The following is an 18701-nucleotide window of genomic DNA, read 5'->3' as shown; positions in this document are numbered from 1 at the left end:
CAGATATCTCATTAACTTTGTCGACTATTTTCTCTAAACCATCTAATGTTTCACTGCATACCGAAAATATCTTTTGAATTGAAACTGGGAGTTTGAAGCCAAATGAATTTTAATACTTCCTGGCTTACATTCCCAGCTGATAATGTGCGTATTTTTTATAAGAATTACGATGGTCTTATCGTCTAACAACTGCCAAAAATCTTACTTCTTTTAAAAACTGGCGACCAGCGACGTTACTAACTGGTTTCCATCTTACCGTTATTCAGCATTACAACATAATGTTGTCTTCAAATATCGCATTAGAATAAAACATTTTGGAACGTGTGATAAGTTCTCCAATTTATGACTCGATTATTATTTAGAAATATATTAATTGATTTACAAATTTAAATAACAGAAAGGAAACATATTATGATGATGCATTTAAAAAATAAAAATTTAAAAAAAAAAAAAAAAAAAAAAAAAAAAAAAGAAATACAAATTTTGTTGTTCTAGTTTACCGTCACTATGGAAACTTTCAATAAAGTTTAATCTTTGCCACAATATACTGGGTTTGAACTAAAATTCAATAAGAAACTGAAACACTGACAATATCTACAAAAAAATGGGTTAAAATAGAAGTGAGGTATATTTAATACAAGAAATTATACAATCACTTGCATTAAGTTGGATAATTGTCTTCACGATGTTAAACATTTTCAGGGACCCTGCCTCTTTTCATTAAATTTCTAAGCAAAAGTCTTATTCTGTGTCGTATTAACTCAAAACATAAAATTCTGCTTACAGCATATTTTGATATCATGGACATTGTCTTATCTCAGAAATAGTTCTTTTGTTTGTTCAGATTAGTTTAAAAATTATCAGTGCTATAAAGCGTTTCGAATTGTATTCAGAATTCATTCTCTACAACTCCTTAGAAGAATTCATACCCCAGGATGTGGCAATTAACCTTGGCTTTAATCTTAGTTTTACTCTGCTTATGGCTAATGTGAGTACTTTTTATGTTCAAAATATTAAATCAATAGGTGGGTTCGTTGCATTATTTGTTCAGGTTACTTTAGAATTTATCTGTGCTATAAAACATTTGTAACTAAATTATGCATTATTCTTTAATGTCGTCACGAATGAATTATTTCACTAATACCGTCAAGCCGGTAGAAATAGAAATAATTTGTTAAAAAGCCAAGAAGAGAATATTAAATGCCATTTAAAAGTTCGATTCAGAATTCATTGTCAACTGCTTGGAAGAATTCATACTCCAGGATGTGGCAATTAACCTTGGCTTTAATCTTAGTTTTACTCTACTTATGGCTAATGCAACTAAGTACGCTTTGTGCTCAAAATATTGTATCAAATAGGACTGTTCTTTACTTTATATTTTCATGAATTAATTTCCTTAAAAGTTTTGAAATATCACAACAGGTTGATCCCAAAAGTCGCGCACAAACCGGTGCAAAATGCAAACGAGTTTGTTCCCAGATAGAACGAATTTCTATGATACAGCTAACAGCCTAAACTGCAGCTAAAGTTTCAAAGCATTTCAAGTGACGTATTACTTGTACCATTATAGTGGTGTCATCTATTGAAACAAATTTCTATCCGTATTCATTTTAGAATTTTCACAGATTTAGAAACTTTCATCTACGCGACTTTTGTATTAATGTTTAAAAAGCTTTGTTAATATTAATATACTGTGAAGTAATCGAAAATAAAATAAATTTAGAAACCAGCTTAGATGCGTAAATAGCAACACCAAATCTTATGTCTGCTTTAAGAGTATAGTTAGACTCGTATCAAGAAAAACGTGTAGTCTTCTTTCGCTTTATTATGAGAAGACATAAAATATTCCTGGTTATATCAGTATAATTTTGCAGGTAATTGATTTGAATTACCAATAAATCAGTGCGTAAAATAAATCAATAACATAAAATTTTGTGTTTTTAGAATTTTCATTTAAAAGAAATATTTTTTAATCATATGAGTATATGCTATAATGCTTACCAAAAAATTGAGATTGCTTATGTAAACAAAATTTTTAAACTAAAATTTAAAAAAAGAAATTATAGATGACACAGCAATCTTCGTATTGGCATTAAATTTTATTGATTTGATGTATTTGCTTATTTCTTTATTTTTTATTATTTACACAAGAATACGCACAAGTAAAAGATTTAGAGACTAATCTTTACAGTACAGTACCCCCTTGGTTTTTTTCTGAAAAAATCGCCAAGCGGTATTGGTTGTTGGTGAAATCTGAAAGCCTGCTGCGCTTTGTTGTAATAGTAACCCTTTCGTATGGATCCGGGTCTTGCTGTTCTTTTCAATTGCTGTGTTTTCTTGCAATGGACTTGGATTTTGAGCTTGCGATTATTTTCCTGTGGGTGCCATCCTTTGAATATGTCTGAGGTGATTAAGAGGATGAATGTTTATTAACAGCGGATGAGCTGAAATGACGAAAATTTAATTGAATTGCTTACCTGGAAGATGGAGAAGATGTTGTTGGGAAGCCTAAACGTATGCACGTGAAAAAAGTGATATGTTAAAAGGATTTGTTGTTTAATGTTTTTATGTTAGGAAATATGTATTTTTGGTTATTTATTTCTCTCTGTTTGTGTATTTTTGGTTATTTGTTCGTCTTTGTATGTTAAGACAGCGGCGAATTTTTTTCTGGTTACCATGATAGTTTGTTTTAGCTTCTTGATTTTGTTTAAGTGAAAATGATCGATGTGTACATAAACAAAGTTAAGGCAGTGCGCAATGCCTAGTTTGTGCAATGATTTTTTTAAGTGAAAATAGGTCGATGTGCACATGGACATCTAGTTTGTGTGACTTCTTATTTTTTTTGGGTAGCCGCCATCTTGAAATTGCCCCCCCCCCCGATCTTTCCTGGCGCCGATCTTGGTGTCAAAAAGAAAGGATTCGCCAAAAATTTACTGTACGGTACGTACAGTAAATTTTTACCGATTTAGAAATGGAATCCTGCGTTGCATATATATCCATAAAAATACATTTTTTACTAATTTTTTTAATAATTATCAAAATTTTTTTCTGAGCCTTTTATTCAACAATATGTATTGTAAAGCACTGTACTTCTGAATAGTCTTAAATACTCATCTCAAATACTTTGTTTTTATCAAATGGTAAACAGATTGTTTTCCAGTACGAATAATATCTGCTTACATAGTTTATGAATACATCAGTCAGCCAATTTATGATTAAATTAAGGAGGAAATGTCGTAACCGGTTTCTCCTTGTCACCGGCTTGACGCGATAAAACACACCCCGTTATTTTTCAAAACAATCATTGATAAGATTTATAGGTTTTCGACACGTTCGCTACTAAACATTTTGCAGTTACGTTCGCATGTATAAGCAAAAATATGCATATTTTACTTTTCTACAATATATCAGAAATCCTACTAAGTGAAAGCTAACATTTTTAAACATTTCATTATAAACGAAATTCAGTGCCATTAAATTTCCTTTATTCGGAATAGTTTTTCACTCGAATTAAATGTTTTCACATGTTTTTGTTAAACGTAATAGAAAGAAATTTTAAGGTAATTAGATTTTATTTAGCTAACGCTTATAATGTTAAAAACCGAAGTTTTTTATATTATTACTATAAAAGATCACACGTTACTTCGTTTCCGTTTTCAACCTCTTTCTGAAACATTTTTTTTTTCAAATATGAGGTGATTTTTAGCTTTTCTAGGGTACCGTTTAAATCAAAAATCGTATTAACACTGTAATTATAGCAATTTTTTATGCTCATTCAAAATGGTTTATTTCAGATTAGCGTTTACTTTGGTTTATAATTCAAATTAGAGCACTTTTTATTTCAGTAGATAAACGTGTAAAATATTGCTACTGATTTTTGATCTTTATGCAGTTTATTTTCTATTAGAGCTAAGAGAGGGAAACAGAAAAAAACGTTTTTAATCTTTGTCAATGTATTTTTATAAAAACAATTATTTTAATTCTTATCAAATTTTGTTCTGTCAGTCGTATTTAACAGTACACATTCTGAAAAATTCTAAAACTGTCGTACGCATATCATACATTGTGCATTTTGTCAAGCTTTAATAGATCGTTATACAGTACGAGTAATTCCCGCTTAAAAAGCCAATATCTGCCTTCTGTATTTTAAATTCCTGATCACGATTAAATCTAAGATTATTACATGATATAATTAATAACTATCCTTCTTATTGGTAATATTCAAGAGGAGTTATGAATGAATAAATTTTGTGCTTGTATAATTGTGTATTATTTGGGTGTTATAAATAATTTAATTAATATTTTAACTTTTAATTAGAAGATGATACATTTTTCTGAAAATGGTATGTATAAATATTCATATATATTTAAAACTTTTCATTTTTGACACGTGCATATATTTGTTTTCTGTGTATTCACTGTATTTTCCATTAAGGTATTTTATAATCATTTAGCATATATCAAGATTTTTATGGAAGGAATATATATAATTTGAATAAAAAGTATGCGTATTATTTTAATGTATTTAGCAATTAAACTATACTTTTATTTCGTCGTTCTTATATTCTTGTTGACCTGAACCACAGCAGCGGTCGAGCGGTCAAAGATTGCTACCAGGCTTCAAACCTGGAAAACGGACTGGCTGCGGGATTCATTTTCGAGACTTTTCCATGTGTGTAACGTGAACTCCAATTAGTTCTCCTTAAACAGTGGTCCACGAAAGCATATCTCTTCTAAGGCAGTTAGCTCTAATGGGCTTAGAAATGCTAAAGCTGAATTCTCTTTTAATTTTACGCATATTTATAAGAATTTTATTGTTTCCATCTTCATTATCTATCCTATGTTAACATTCTCAGATTTAATATATAATATTGTTCTTGTTTTGAATGCTTCTTTGTGCAAATTACTAAACAATAAAAATCCGCATTTTACTCGGATTAATAATAAACATGCTCCAGATCTTCCTTAAAGCTCTTGTAATGTAATTCTTACTGTGTATTTTCATGATTTTTGTATCTTGATTTATTAACATAATTGGCTTGCCAAATATAAATTAACTAAATCATTAGCATAAGTATTAACGGACACAACTTCATGAAAACTTGCATTTTTTGATAAATATACACATTAACAAATACAACAGTGCACCATGTTCAAAGAACCATTTTTACTTCATGGACGCAGCTTACTGTAATAGTTTTGTAATGCTATTATCGTCAGTTCTAAATGTTTTAAGCATTTAAAGTACTTTTAGTAAACATTGGCGAATATAATAATTCCTCCACAGGCTTTGTAGACGATATATTTTATTTTCGAAGCAACTCTGCCGCCCTGTAAGGTGCAGTATTAATAGCCCATTAATTTAGCAGCAGCAGATTTCATCAATGGTATTACGCGTTTTTGAGGTCTCACATTTAAATAAAGGCGAATAATCGTCATTTGAACATCTAATCGCGTATCAACAGTTGCGGAATATTATCTAGAATACGAAAATGTTTATGACGATAATGTACATCGTTCAGAAACAATTAATAACTGATTGAATTTAGTACATTTAAATGAATATTTGACACCTATACGAAGCCGGTCTGCAGTTTCACATTTATTTCAAGTGCTTTCTCAGTGAAATTCTTTTCGAAAATCATGCTCAAATGTGCAGTGATTAATAAATGTCTTGCTAAATAAAGATTTTTTTGCTGTACGGCTCTTAGGACTTTAATTATTTAAACTTAATTTAAGCAGGCCCCTGCAAAAAGTATACCGTCCCTGTAACATTCGCCCCTCGCCTCTTTTTGTGCTTGCAGAAGTAGGGTGTATGTTTAAGAATCGCCGCCTGTGCTTTTGATCTTGAGAGCATTCTAAGTTTCAGTTGAAAGGATACATGCATTTCCTAGGTATGTTATAACTGCTCCAGATTTTGCTAGTGTTCATATTGTTTGAATTACATACAATCAAAAGGAGATTGAAAAATGTAGAGATTTCTGTATTCAATTACCCCGAAGTATTCAGTAATTGAGTTCACTACTTGAATTAATTTATTCTAATTGAGACCAACAGACAATATACTAACTATCAATTATTTAATCTTAAGTGCTGTGTGATAAATATTTCTGTAATAGTAGCTACTGTAAAAACTCTGCTGACTCTTATGAATCTAATATTGAATTTATTAAGTGTGCATTAATTTATCGAGTTTATTTAATTTAATTTTATTATTATTACTAGTATAATTATTATCATTCTCATTATTGTTAATATAAATTATATATTAAAATGAGTGCATAATATCTATTGGTACTGAATTTATCTTCATTAACTTATTAATTTGCTTAACCATTTTTTATTATAATTTTATTGCGTGTCTCTAAGTATAATTTGCTAATTATATCTTGCTATTTGTCATTTGAAATTTGTAACGTTATAGTGTGCTGCTAGGCGTACTTCTTTATTACTGTTCACATGCCTGCCATTAGTTCACATGCAAAATGCGATAAAAGGCTGCCAGCAGGGCTCCTGCCTAGGTCGATTTCTGTAGAACCTGGTACAGATACGTCTATCAACCTGTTTGTTAATGATGAAATATCAGAAATAACTTCGTATGCTGAAGAACTTCTTGCTTGTTTCAAATGGACACAGTCGTAACAGCTACGAGTTAAATGCCCAAAAAGTGTTAGACAAAACAGTCCGTTGGGCCAGTGAACATAAGCTCAAAATTTCAAGAGCAAAAACAAAAGGAATACTGACTAGCCCAAGGAAAAACTCACGAGCATACTCCGTGCATAAACCTCCATAGCAGAAATGCAATTCGTGAGACATTTGTGGTACTTGGATGTGATTGACTATAGATTCTCCTGGCTCTCTCACATCAAGGACCTGAAGGAAAAGTTGTACAAACTGTCTTCACACTGTGCGGAGAACAGCAGCTCCTGGTTCGGACGTCTCCTCGCTATGCTCAAGGAATGATATGCCTGAGAGCGCAGCACTTCATGGCGTCTCCATGTGGGACGTCAGTATCACGAATTATATGCAACAAGCACTGAACTCGGTGCAAAGACGTATCGTTTTGGACACCCTAAAAATTGTGAATAGGCTTCCTGTGGTGAATTCATCGACTTTATAAAAATATCCTCTCAGGTCTAAAGACTTAGAAATAACAACAACGTAGTCTGAATGGTAACTGAAATACCTTAAAATCAACGGACGAGGGAAAGCCTTTTTATAGAGGGGGGGGGGTACTCCGACAGGATTTTCTTCTTTGAATAATGGTAGCGATAACTCCTAAAAGAATACTTTATGGTGTTAAAAAGTAGACAGCCTTGCTTCTAAATTTCCTTATAACTGTGGCAAATGTTAGCATTAACATATACAAATGCCAAATATATATTATATTTTGTCGTATCATTCTTAATAATTAATGATATAAGGATATTTAAAGAGTACTATTTTAAGAAATTATCTAACATTAATTTGTTTGTAGGTGGAGGAAGAAACAATTGTCCATTTTCAAATCTCTAAATATACCAGGTCCTGAACCAAATATCTTATTTGGCAATCTATGGGAGTTCAGAAAGGTACGTAATATTCTATTTTATCAAATCTGAGGAGAGTGCAAATGTGCATATCGAGACAAATTTTATACTATCCTGAAATTTAATGGAACACACAAGCCTAAACTTGTTTTTAAACTAATTTGATTGAACACGGATTCAAAATAATATTTTAATCTCGTTTTTTAATGATTTGTTAAATTTTTGATTTTTTTCCCCTTTTTTTCTTTTCTAAAACTGAAATGAAGAAATATTTATTTATGTAATGGTTGTAAACGTACTCAAGTTACATACTACGTAAAACGATAATTCTACACGTTTTGGACGAACTTAATGATGAAACACAAGCAGTCATTTATTCGTGGAAGAAATTCTCAGTTATGGATTGCATAAATCAAGTTGAACTAGCGTCTGAATGAAAAGCAGCAACTTTGGTTTAATCATTGGATTATGGTAACTTGGCGATTTTTTGGCGAAAATTTGTCGACCAACCCTGCTACAGCAACCTGCTAGTTTTTGTTTGGACGCCATTTTGTTTTCACGAAGTAAAGGCTTTTTTTTTTTTTTTTTTTTTTTTACTCAACATTTTTTTTTCCAACAATGTGCTAGCCGAATTACGCTTATGCTAGAACTTTTATGGAACAAAAGTGCTTAATCATGACAAAGATTAGGTGCGAAATTGGGAGAAAGTGCAGAATCGCAAACTGCTTGCCGCGTTTTTAAGAATTGTACATACACGGTATCCATGTACACGTCGATCTATTTTCACTTAAAAAAAACATTCCAGAATTGCACAAAAATAGCATTGCGCGCAGTCTTGACTTTATCCATGTACACTGCTAAAGTCCTAGCTAGTAACCTTTATCGCCTTACCAAAATGTCGCCAAACTACCTGTTACCATATTCCAAAGATTAGCCCAACTTTGATTGCGTATTGGAAAGAGGTTTGACACCAGTGTGTAAGAAACAAAAATTCCATCCTACTTAATAGAACCAAATTTCCCTGTGTTATTACAGTGACAAAAACCTAGTGGAGAAGAGATTTATCATTTGAAGTTATCCAAAGCCTTAAGCGAAGACGAAACATTTGAGTTTGTTCTTGCGATACCTAATCCCGCAAAACTTAGTGACAATGAAGAAAATGTTCCAGTTGTAAGTGCAGATTTAATAAAACAGGGTCTGAATTGCCCAAGGATCTGGGTAATCTTTTTGTCAATTATGACCCTAACGAGGAACATGCTATATGTATATATATACAGTCGCTCAAACAATTGAGGATACACCTTACTTTCATTTGATAAATCCAACTTTCAATGGAAATAACACATTAACTAGAAGAGAAAACGTGTTTTTATTTTCACACGTAACAAAAGGGTTAATTTACAATAAAAATAACGAAAATCAACCAAAAAAAAAAAAAGTGTAAAATTAAAAATTTCACCAGTATTTGAAATAAACATAGGCAGATCTTTACCTCAAAAAATTAAGGATACACCAATGAAATTTTTGTGATACATCACATACAAAGACAGTGTCAATATTTGGTTGCATGTCCTTTGGCTTTTATAATGTCCACCAAACATCTTGGTACAAATTCGACCAATTTTTTGGTGGTATCTGGAGATATTTTATCCCATTCTTTTTGTAACACTTGCTTTAAATGGGCTTTGTTCCTAATTTGGTGTTTTTGGACCGCTGTTTCGAAGGTGGCCTACAAATTTTCTATGACATTGATGTCAGGAGACTGTGATGGTGTTTTCAATTGCTGTTTACAGTGAAAAAGACACCACATTTTGACATTATGTGCCGTGTGTTTGGGGTCGTTGTCGTGCTGGAATATAAAATTTCCATCTAAACCCATTTTTTTTTGCACTTTCCTTAAGATTGTTGTGGAGTATATCTATATAAAGCTTATGATCCATTATGCCATCTATAAAAACTAAATTTCCTACTCCGTTTGAAGCCATACAACCCCAAACCATGACGGAGCCACCACTTTGTTTAACTGTAGGACGTAAATTGTTTTGATCCAAAGCGGTGTTTGGCTTTCTCCAAACGGTGCGACGACCATCACTTCCAAAAATGTTGAATTTACTTTCATCACTAAGTATAACTTTCTTCTAAAAGTTATCTGTCTTCAATTGATGAGTTTTTGCAAACTCCAAACGCTTTTTCTGATTTTGTAAGCTTATAAATGGTTTCTTTCTAGCTACTCGACTGCTATATCCAGCATGTCTAATCACATATCTCACAGTTTCAGCATTTAACACTTCTGCACATTATTCGAGAAGTTTCTGCAGCTGGTTTGACTGAACTTAGTTTAGGATCAATCTTGATATCTTTCAAAATTTTCCTTTTGGCTACATCACTCAGAATACTTTTCCTTCCTCTTTCACTTTTATTTTCAATTAATCCATCGCTTTTAAATCTTCCAATGATTTTCTGTACACACGAGTGGCTTCTACCGACAATTTCAGCTATTTCACGATAAGAGTTTCCTTTCTTAAATAACCTTAATATAAATTTTCTTACATCAATACTGGTCTCTTTCTGAGGTGCCATTTTCCATTTAAAATTGCGACTTTAAATTCACATAACCAACTTCAAAAGACAAAAATAACAGTCGAAAACGTTTAAGATAAAATTGCCCAGACTTATATTATGATAGTAGCAAGCAGAAAAAAAATCTAGTGGTAGTTAAACAAAAGTTTCATTGGTGTATCCTCAATTTTTTTAGGTAAAAATCTGCTTATGTTTATTTGAAATGCCTCTGAAAATTTTTATTTTAGAATTTTGTCATTGATTTTTCTTTATTTTTACTGTTAATTAAACCTTTTGTTATGTCTAAGAATAAAAGTACGTTTGCACTTCTAGTTAATGTTTTATTCCGATTGAAAGTTGGATTTATCAAGTAAAAGTAAGGTGTATCCTCAATTTTTTGTGCCACTGTGTATATATTTTTTTGATTTTGCATCTGATTGATTTAAAAAAGTGCATTTAATTCATGATCTACCTGATTAAAATCATAGTATACTTTTATAGAATTACATTTTATATTTGTTCTTTATTCAAACATGCAGAAGATATGTAACGCTAGCATGTTAGTCTAAATGCATATTCATATGGTATCCTATAAAATGTTGCTCTTCCAACTAGACCACTTCTATTAATAATAAACTACTAATAAACCAAATTAAACAATAAAAAGATATCTTTTGAGAAACACATAAAGTTTTGTATTTTTTCTTGTGTTTATATTGATTTTTTTCAAAATTATTTCTGCTGACTTTTCAGATCCGGATCCAGCCCTTTTTTGCTTGCATACAGTGCCGTTTTTTGCACGTAATCTTCAAGAACGTCTTTTTTTCATTCTTCGGCATGCGCTGCGTAAAGCGCGAATACTGAGAAGCAAAAATTTATCAGCGCCACGACTGTAGTAATAAAATCAAATTTGTATACTCAGAGGAAAGTTATTTCTCATAATTTACAGGATTTGTACTTGTAAATACACCGCTGCCACTATAATTGTTCCGTGATTACCCATGAATTTAGCACTCGTGTGGCGGAATGAATATGACAATTGTAGCTATGGAAAAAACATCTGCATAGCAAAATTATCGTTTTGTTTCATTTTGATCAGAGCAACAGGAATAAAGTTACAGATTCTTCCCAAAAACTGGAAGGCAGATGATCAGTGCCTCATCGCACTTCACATTGCATTTAACTGGTTATAGCCCATTTACGAGTTGTCTGCAATATTTCGGTTTACGTGATAATCATTACCGTTCTTCTGAAGTATTCGAAGAACCCAGCCACTCTCCCTTTAATTCTCCAAGCATCCCCGACCACCATTTTTGCAAAACTGTGGATTCGGATTTAACAACAAGAGCGGACAATACATTCATAGATGCTGATGTTATAAATGCCTGCGACAATCTATACGCATAGTCAATTCATTTATTTTAGACTAAATAACAGTCCAGAAAACAGTATCACTATCAACATTAGCTTCGTGCTTTCTCCCATTCTCTCAAATTTGTTGCTGTAAATATTTATTATGACCATTTCGTAGCCCACCAGCGGTCGAGCGGTAAAGTCGCTGAACACTGGTAGTTTGGTCCGAGGTTCGAATCCCGCGAACGGGCTGGCTGCATGGGCGTTTTCGTGGTTTTCCACATGTGTAACGTATATACGAGCCAGTTTCCCTTCGAAAGTCCTCCACGAAGGCATCCCTCCTCTTAGGCAGATAGCCCTATGCCTCTTAGGCAGATAGCCTCGAGGCTTTGCCATAATCACACACACACGACCATTTCGTTAGCATTATTTCATTTATTGTGTTAGGTTCCATTACTATAACCTTATTTTGTACGATTTAATATGATTCTTTGTGCATCTTTTCTTATTTCATTCCTGTACATGTAGTTGTGCCATTGTATTTGCATCATCTCATTCACTGTGCATTGTTTGAGATTTTTACCGATGTAACTTTTTATTTTCTTTTTAAGTAATATTTTAATACTTTGTGATCGATTGTCTATGCACATTCATAAATATGCTCTATTCTGTGTTCATCAGAACAATAGTAAGGTCCAAATTTGATGCATATCTGTGTTTTTATATAACTATAGTATCTTCACTGTGTATTATCTGCCAGGTTTATAGTTACTTCTCTGGTTTATTAATTTTTCCCCCGTTACATAACTGTGTTGTGTTCTACATATGTTTCTGCTTTTAATTGTTAGCAATTTGTCACTGTTACACCAATATGTATTTTTGGAAAACCAGTAATAAATTTATTCTGCTTCACGGTTGGCCGATGATGAAGGACTCTTCGTAGATGCTCGAACAACAGAACGCTTTCATTCAGGTTACAAGAGGCGTTCGAAAAAAGAGAAACATATTTTATTGCTAACTACAAAAGAATTTAAATTGTAGAAGGAAATTAGTTATAAATACTGTAAGCAGTGCTAATTTCTGTTTCCTTTTGGCAGTCACTGTACTGTCTCTGGATTTATTTCAGTCTCCAGTTCAGGTTATTTCGTAATGGATGAAAGCTGCCGAGAAGTATTCTCAATACCTACAGTGTTTATACATTTATATTTCTGTACTCGCATATTAATTCATATTATATATTTTTATTTGTGCATATGAATTAGTCCTTTTCAAATTATAAATGACAGTAATGTATCACAATCTCGCTTAGTCATCTCGCTTGATTTTCGACATTTTGATTTTCGACATTTCGACATTTTGATTTTCGACATTTTTACTTGGCCAAGACCTTGTTACAGATACGTGCATCTTAAACATCGTGATAGACAGTTGAAACTGTAGAACAGTTCAGTTAATATGTTCACTGTCCAATGAATTGCCTGCGTCACTGCTGGCGAAAAATTGGGAAAATAGAAACTTAATCTGAGCTAACCCAGTTCTTCATATCCTATGACCCTTGCATGAGCTGTTATCATCATTTTGGCTTCCTGACAGTTCTCGTTATATATGTGCAGTGGATCGATATCCCCGACTACTGTTTTCTTATGGATGGAGATCACTAATTTTCAACCCAGGAGAGAGCATGTGCTTAGAGCAGCTATGGATAGGCCAATAACAAATAAAACTTCAGAAATGTAGCCGTTTCGATCCCCTCCAGACAACAAGCACTAGGCACTAATTCACATTGCATCATTTCCCATTCTATTGTAGCTGAACTCTAAAAGGGAACGCTAAGTCTAACGATTGAACCCTATGAAGACAGCTTGTCAAAGACATAACCTTGGAAATTCAGAATGATTTATCTGATCCACAGAAATGTGAATGTCTTTTTCTCTTTTTGGCTTTAATTATTTTCTTAATGAACAACGATCTTAAACTCGGAATATCTTTTTCCTCCTCGTGAGTTGAACCTTTTCTTTTATTTGCTATTCTGATTCTAAGCTTTTTAGTGTAAAATGTGTACCGCAGTACCTCCAACTGCCATTTGCCCTGATTAAGACAAGAAACTGAAATTTACAGCACGCAAATTACTTTAAACAAGTCGTTTCTAAGTGACTTAATTCATCAATAAAAAACAATAAACTTTTTCATTCGTGTTGGCTTTCTGCCATCAAATTTGGGGTAAAAGGTAGGTATTCACAGTATGTGTTCAAAAAATTAACCATTTGGTTTTGAAGACATGCTAAATAAATCAAATTTTAATTATCTCAGCCATTAATGGAACTTTTTCAAAACTTTTCATTGAATATGTAGAATTTTAAGAAGTAAATTAGCAATTCAGTTTATATATAATACCTTGCTGTATTATAGGAAGTATACTGTGACTCACATAGTTTTAGCATTTTTATATGCACTATAATTTTGTAATGATGTTTGTAATATTGAGCACACAAAACGTAAAGGTTTATTTCGAATAGGAAACAAACTGAAATTTCTTAGTTTATAGAAGTTATCTAACATTTTATTACTGGAATATTAATAATAGATTCCTTTTAAGTTTTGCTTAAAATATGTCGAAAAAAATGCCCTTACAGAATGGTTTACACAAAATTTTGAAAATTGATTCTTCGGAAGAATAGAACTGTGATTTTAAAGAGGATAATTCTGTGCATGGTGACTTGTTTCAGAATTCCAACTCTCGCTTTTACAGGATGTAAACTTAGATTAGATGACAGTTTCAGTATTTATGTGTATTTTTACTATCTCAACCCAAAAAGGGAAATAAATATAGCACATAAAGTTATTATTCACCAAATGTTTCATGTTTACATTGTATAACTGTATTTGAATTAAACTCAATTATTCAGTGTCGCACTATTTTCATGTTCTGCATCCATCTGTTTATGATGAAAATTATGAAATTAAAAGTGCAAGTTTTTGTCTTCCGCTACACTATTTTTGGCACTGTGGCCAAATATGAAAAGCAAGATACACTGCTAATTATGTTCCGGTTGAAGTCCTGGCAATGGAATAAAACACATTAATAACTCTACTCCAGATTGAGATCCTAGTCAGAATATTTCGTAACATGCAAATTACTTTGTGAAACCTACTGCATGTGTGTTAGCGTTATTCTCCTTATATTGCAAAAGTTCACCAGCGGCCGAGCGGTTAAAGCTGCTGAACACTGGTAGTTCGGTCCGAGGCTCGAATTCCAAGTACGAAGTTGGCTGCATGGGCGTTTTCGTGTTTTCCCCTATGTGTAATGTGTATACGAGCAGTTTCCCTTAGAAAGTCCGTATTAAGGCATCCCATCGCTTTAGCAGATAGCCCTCGAAGTTTTGCCGTATTCACTTAAACCAAACACCTTACACTGCAAATTCTCTTTTCTCTTAAAAATGTACTGCATGAGCATATTCTTCAATTAATCTTGTGTATTCATTTGTATAATAAAAATTTCCATTCATACGCTAATGTTTAAATCCGAGAATATATCATTTAAGCTTTTCATTTTCAACAATGAAAGATTTTAGGCTGTCTCTCACAAGATGAGATGCTCTTTAGTAATTTTGCGTTTTTCTAGTTACATTACTGCTGCATGTAACTCTTTATTGAAATGCTATATACCTAGTGAATTTTTATTATTTTTGTAACATATTATGCTGCAAAATATTTTAGAATCCTTATGGCTGTCCTAAAAAGTGGATTGAAAATTATGGAAAAGTAGTAGGGTGAGTTAGCTTTTATATGCGAATGTTTAAGTATAAATAAAATGTAATTATTATTCTCAATTTTAAAAGTGACAAAACTTGCTATCAATCAAACCTTAAGTTTTATAGAAATTAAGGATTCTTTTCTGTAAAATAAAAATTATCAAGATACGCGTTATAAAGGCTCTTAAGAAATCTAGAAGGAATTCCGAAGAGTCGTTACAAAGCATACAGTGGCTCAAACAATTGAGAATACACCCTTACTTTTATTTGATAAATCTATTTTTCAATATGAATAACATATTAACAAGAAGCGGAAACAGGCTTTTATTTTTACACGTAACAATTAATTTTATTTAAAGTAAAAGAAAGACAACCAACAAAAAATCCTAAGATGAAAAATTTCAGAATCATTTTAAATAAACATATACAGATTTTTGTCTAAAAAATTGATAATACACTAATAAAAATATGTTTAACTACCGCTATATTTTTTCTAGGGGCTTTTTATTTTGATCTAATGTTATGTAATCTTATCTTAAGCCTTTTCACTTTTGTGATGAAGTTTGTTATATGAACTTTAAGCCACACTTTTAAATAGAAAATGTCCCCTCGAAGAGAAACCAGTATTGACGTAAGGAAATTCGCACTAAAATTATTATAAAAAAGGAAAATCTTACCGTGAAATAGTTAAAATTGTTAGTAGAAGTCACATGTGCGTCCAGTAAATCCCTGGAAAATTTAAAAGAGATGGATTGATTGAAAATAAGAGTGAAAGAGGAAGGAAAGGTATTCTCAGTGATGTCACCAAAAGAAAATTTTGGAAGATATCAGCAGTGATCCTGAAGTAAGTCCAGCCCAACTTGCTGCAGAAAATTCTCAAATCATTGGCAGAAGTGTTGAAATTTTGCGAAATTAGACAAGCTGGATATAAAAGTAGGGTTACTAGAAAGAGACCATTAATAAGCTTGAGAAATCAGAAAAAGGTTTTGGAGTTTCCAAAAGCTCATCAATTGAAGACGAATACCTTTTGGAAGACATTATATTCACTGATGAAAGTAAATTCAACCTTTTCTGCAGTGACAGTCGTCGCACCGTATGCAGAAAGGCCAACATTGTTTTGGATTCAAAAAATTTACATCCTGTAGTTAAACATGGTGGTGGCTCCGTTATGGTTTGTGGTTGTAATGGCTTCAACTGGAGTAAGAAATTTAGTTTTATAGATGGAATTCTGAATTATATGGTTTATTTGGATGTACTTCGTTTTAATCTAAAAGAAAGTGTTAAAAAGTTAGGTTTCGATGAAAATTTCATATTCCAGCACAACTACGACTCCAAACACACAGCTCATAACATCAAAATGTTGTGTCGTTTTCATTGTAAAAGTAGTTATACACACCACCACAGGCCCCAGACATCAGTGTCATAGAAAATCTATGGACTACACTCGAAAGAGCGGTCCAAAAACACGGAATTAAAACACAGCACATTTAAAACAATGTTGCAAGACGAATGAGATAAAATATCTTCTGATACGAGCAAAATGTTGGTCGATATAGTACCACAATGTTTGGAAGAGATGATAAAAGCCAAAAGATATCCAACAAAATATTCATTCTTTATATGTGAGATATCACAAAAATGTCATTGGTGTATTCTTAAGTGAGGCAAAAATCTGCATATGTTTATTTAAAATGCTTCTGATTTGTTTTCGTTTTAGAATATTTTGGTTAAGTGTTCATTATTTTTACTTTAAAATAAAACATTTGTAATGCATAAAAATAAAAACACGTTTCCTTTTCTTGGTAATGTGTTATTTATATTGAAAGTTAGATATATCAAGTAAAAGTAAGGTGTATTTTCAATTGTTGGAGCCACTGTAAATCGTTTTAAAAGTAGTATACTATTTGAAAAGAAAGAAAAATTTCGATTAAATTAATAATGATTTAATATTTTCATTTAGTTTTATTATTTATAAACATTCGTAAATATATTTTCCCTCTTGAGAATAAATTTACTTTTCTGCTTATATGCTTATTCTTGTATGCTTATCCATTCTGAAGGAAAGTAATTTTCATCAAATTGTTATTAAATATGTATACACACAGACACACACGCATATATATATGTATCACAAATTATAGTTATATGTAATTATATTTTAATAGGAATACGTTTAAATCTGAATAATCCGTAATGATATTTATACTAATGCAAAAGACCTCCCATTAGAGTGAAAATTAGGCCAATAATTTGAAATATGAAAGCGATTCTTCTTTACTCCTAAACCATAAAAGAATAAAAAATATGTATCAGAACAACTGCGCATAAACTAAAATCGAGATTCAAAGACTATCTTTAAAAAATACCAGCTTGGCATTGTTTGCAGCAATACATGGAGAAAAAATGTGAGTTGAATTTCTCACATGCAAATAACGTAAAGGTCAGAATATGAAGATCACTCCTTAAAGCATTCAATAAGTTCATTAGACACGAACTGCATCCTGATACGTTTTGGTTTATTCCAGGACAGGTTTCAATTTATAGAAATTTTAAATTTCATTTACTGTTTCGATGTATGGTTTTAATACAACGTATTACAGAAATACATATCTTCTCTAATGTGAGCCATTCTAAAAATATCATCGCTCTGGCAGTTAAGATTGTTTCTTTTTATCAGTTTTTTATCATTTTCAGCGCACTGTATACTTTGATATTCTTTCGAAGTTATTACAGGTATTTCGTAGTATGAAAATGAAATTATTGATTGCTAAAAAGTGCCTTGACGCTTTAAAATTATGTATTAAAAACAAAACAAATGTTTATTGCAATACGAGGCACATTTAAAGACCAAAATACGGCTGACATTTTAATCTCTTAATGCATGTGGCTTTATTTGTATATAAATTTTAATGTATTATAGTAATGAAAATAATGCTTTCCTTTTCACCTTTTTCTTTTTTTTTCTTTCATAAAAATAGAAACATTTGATAATACTTCTAAATGGATATCTAAATTAAATATTTTAGTATTTAATAATGTGATAAAATTTAGTAAAATAAAGTTATGATAATTTTTACCTGTTTCTTACTCGGATTTATAGCCATTTTGTGATTCCTATTATGTTTCATTGGTGATTTACAATCATATGTCAGGAACAGCGATCAGTAACTAGTGCTGGTTTTGTAATATTTTAGGAACATATTTTTGATGAATTAATTTCTATCTTATATCATCTTTTTCCTACATAGATATTTCTATGGTCTTCGACCAGTTCTTTTAGTGGCGGATCCTGAATTACTGAAAATCATACAACAAAAAGAATTTCATAAATTTCCCAACAGAGCTGTAAGTATGCTTTTCTTCTCCCTTCACCTTTATCAAAAATTGACACAGTTTTATCTTAGAAATGCAGAAGTAAATCAAAGAGCAATTTATTAGCATGTAATGTCATTTGTTATGTGAATAGAAGGATGTATGTATGCGCCTCTCAACGCAGCTTAAGAAATGT

At 31.8% G+C, this 18701-nt stretch overlaps 1 protein-coding gene across 2 annotated transcripts in view; it reads left to right on the top strand.

The window, feature by feature from the left end:
- Positions 1 to 854: 854 nt before the first annotated feature.
- Positions 855 to 18701, top strand: part of LOC118198670 (cytochrome P450 3A21-like) — a 79723-nt gene continuing 61876 nt past the window's right edge. For both annotated transcript variants that reach the window (XM_085810008.1, XM_085810009.1), the window contains exons 1-4: positions 855 to 988; positions 7478 to 7571; positions 15159 to 15211; positions 18442 to 18538. In XM_085810008.1, the coding sequence (XP_085666134.1) occupies positions 936 to 988; positions 7478 to 7571; positions 15159 to 15211; positions 18442 to 18538 (297 nt within the window). In that variant the 5' untranslated portion in view covers positions 855 to 935. The remainder of the gene's footprint in view (positions 989 to 7477; positions 7572 to 15158; positions 15212 to 18441; positions 18539 to 18701) is intronic.

The sequence above is a fragment of the Stegodyphus dumicola genome, chromosome X2 (assembly GCF_044657685.1).
Source record: "Stegodyphus dumicola isolate Sdum_Otavi_A_Nest chromosome X2, ASM4465768v1".
In the NCBI taxonomy this organism is placed as follows: domain Eukaryota; kingdom Metazoa; phylum Arthropoda; class Arachnida; order Araneae; family Eresidae; genus Stegodyphus; species Stegodyphus dumicola.
The sequence above is the reverse complement of the archived record's forward strand: the minus strand, read 5'-3'. Positions and strand labels throughout refer to the sequence as shown.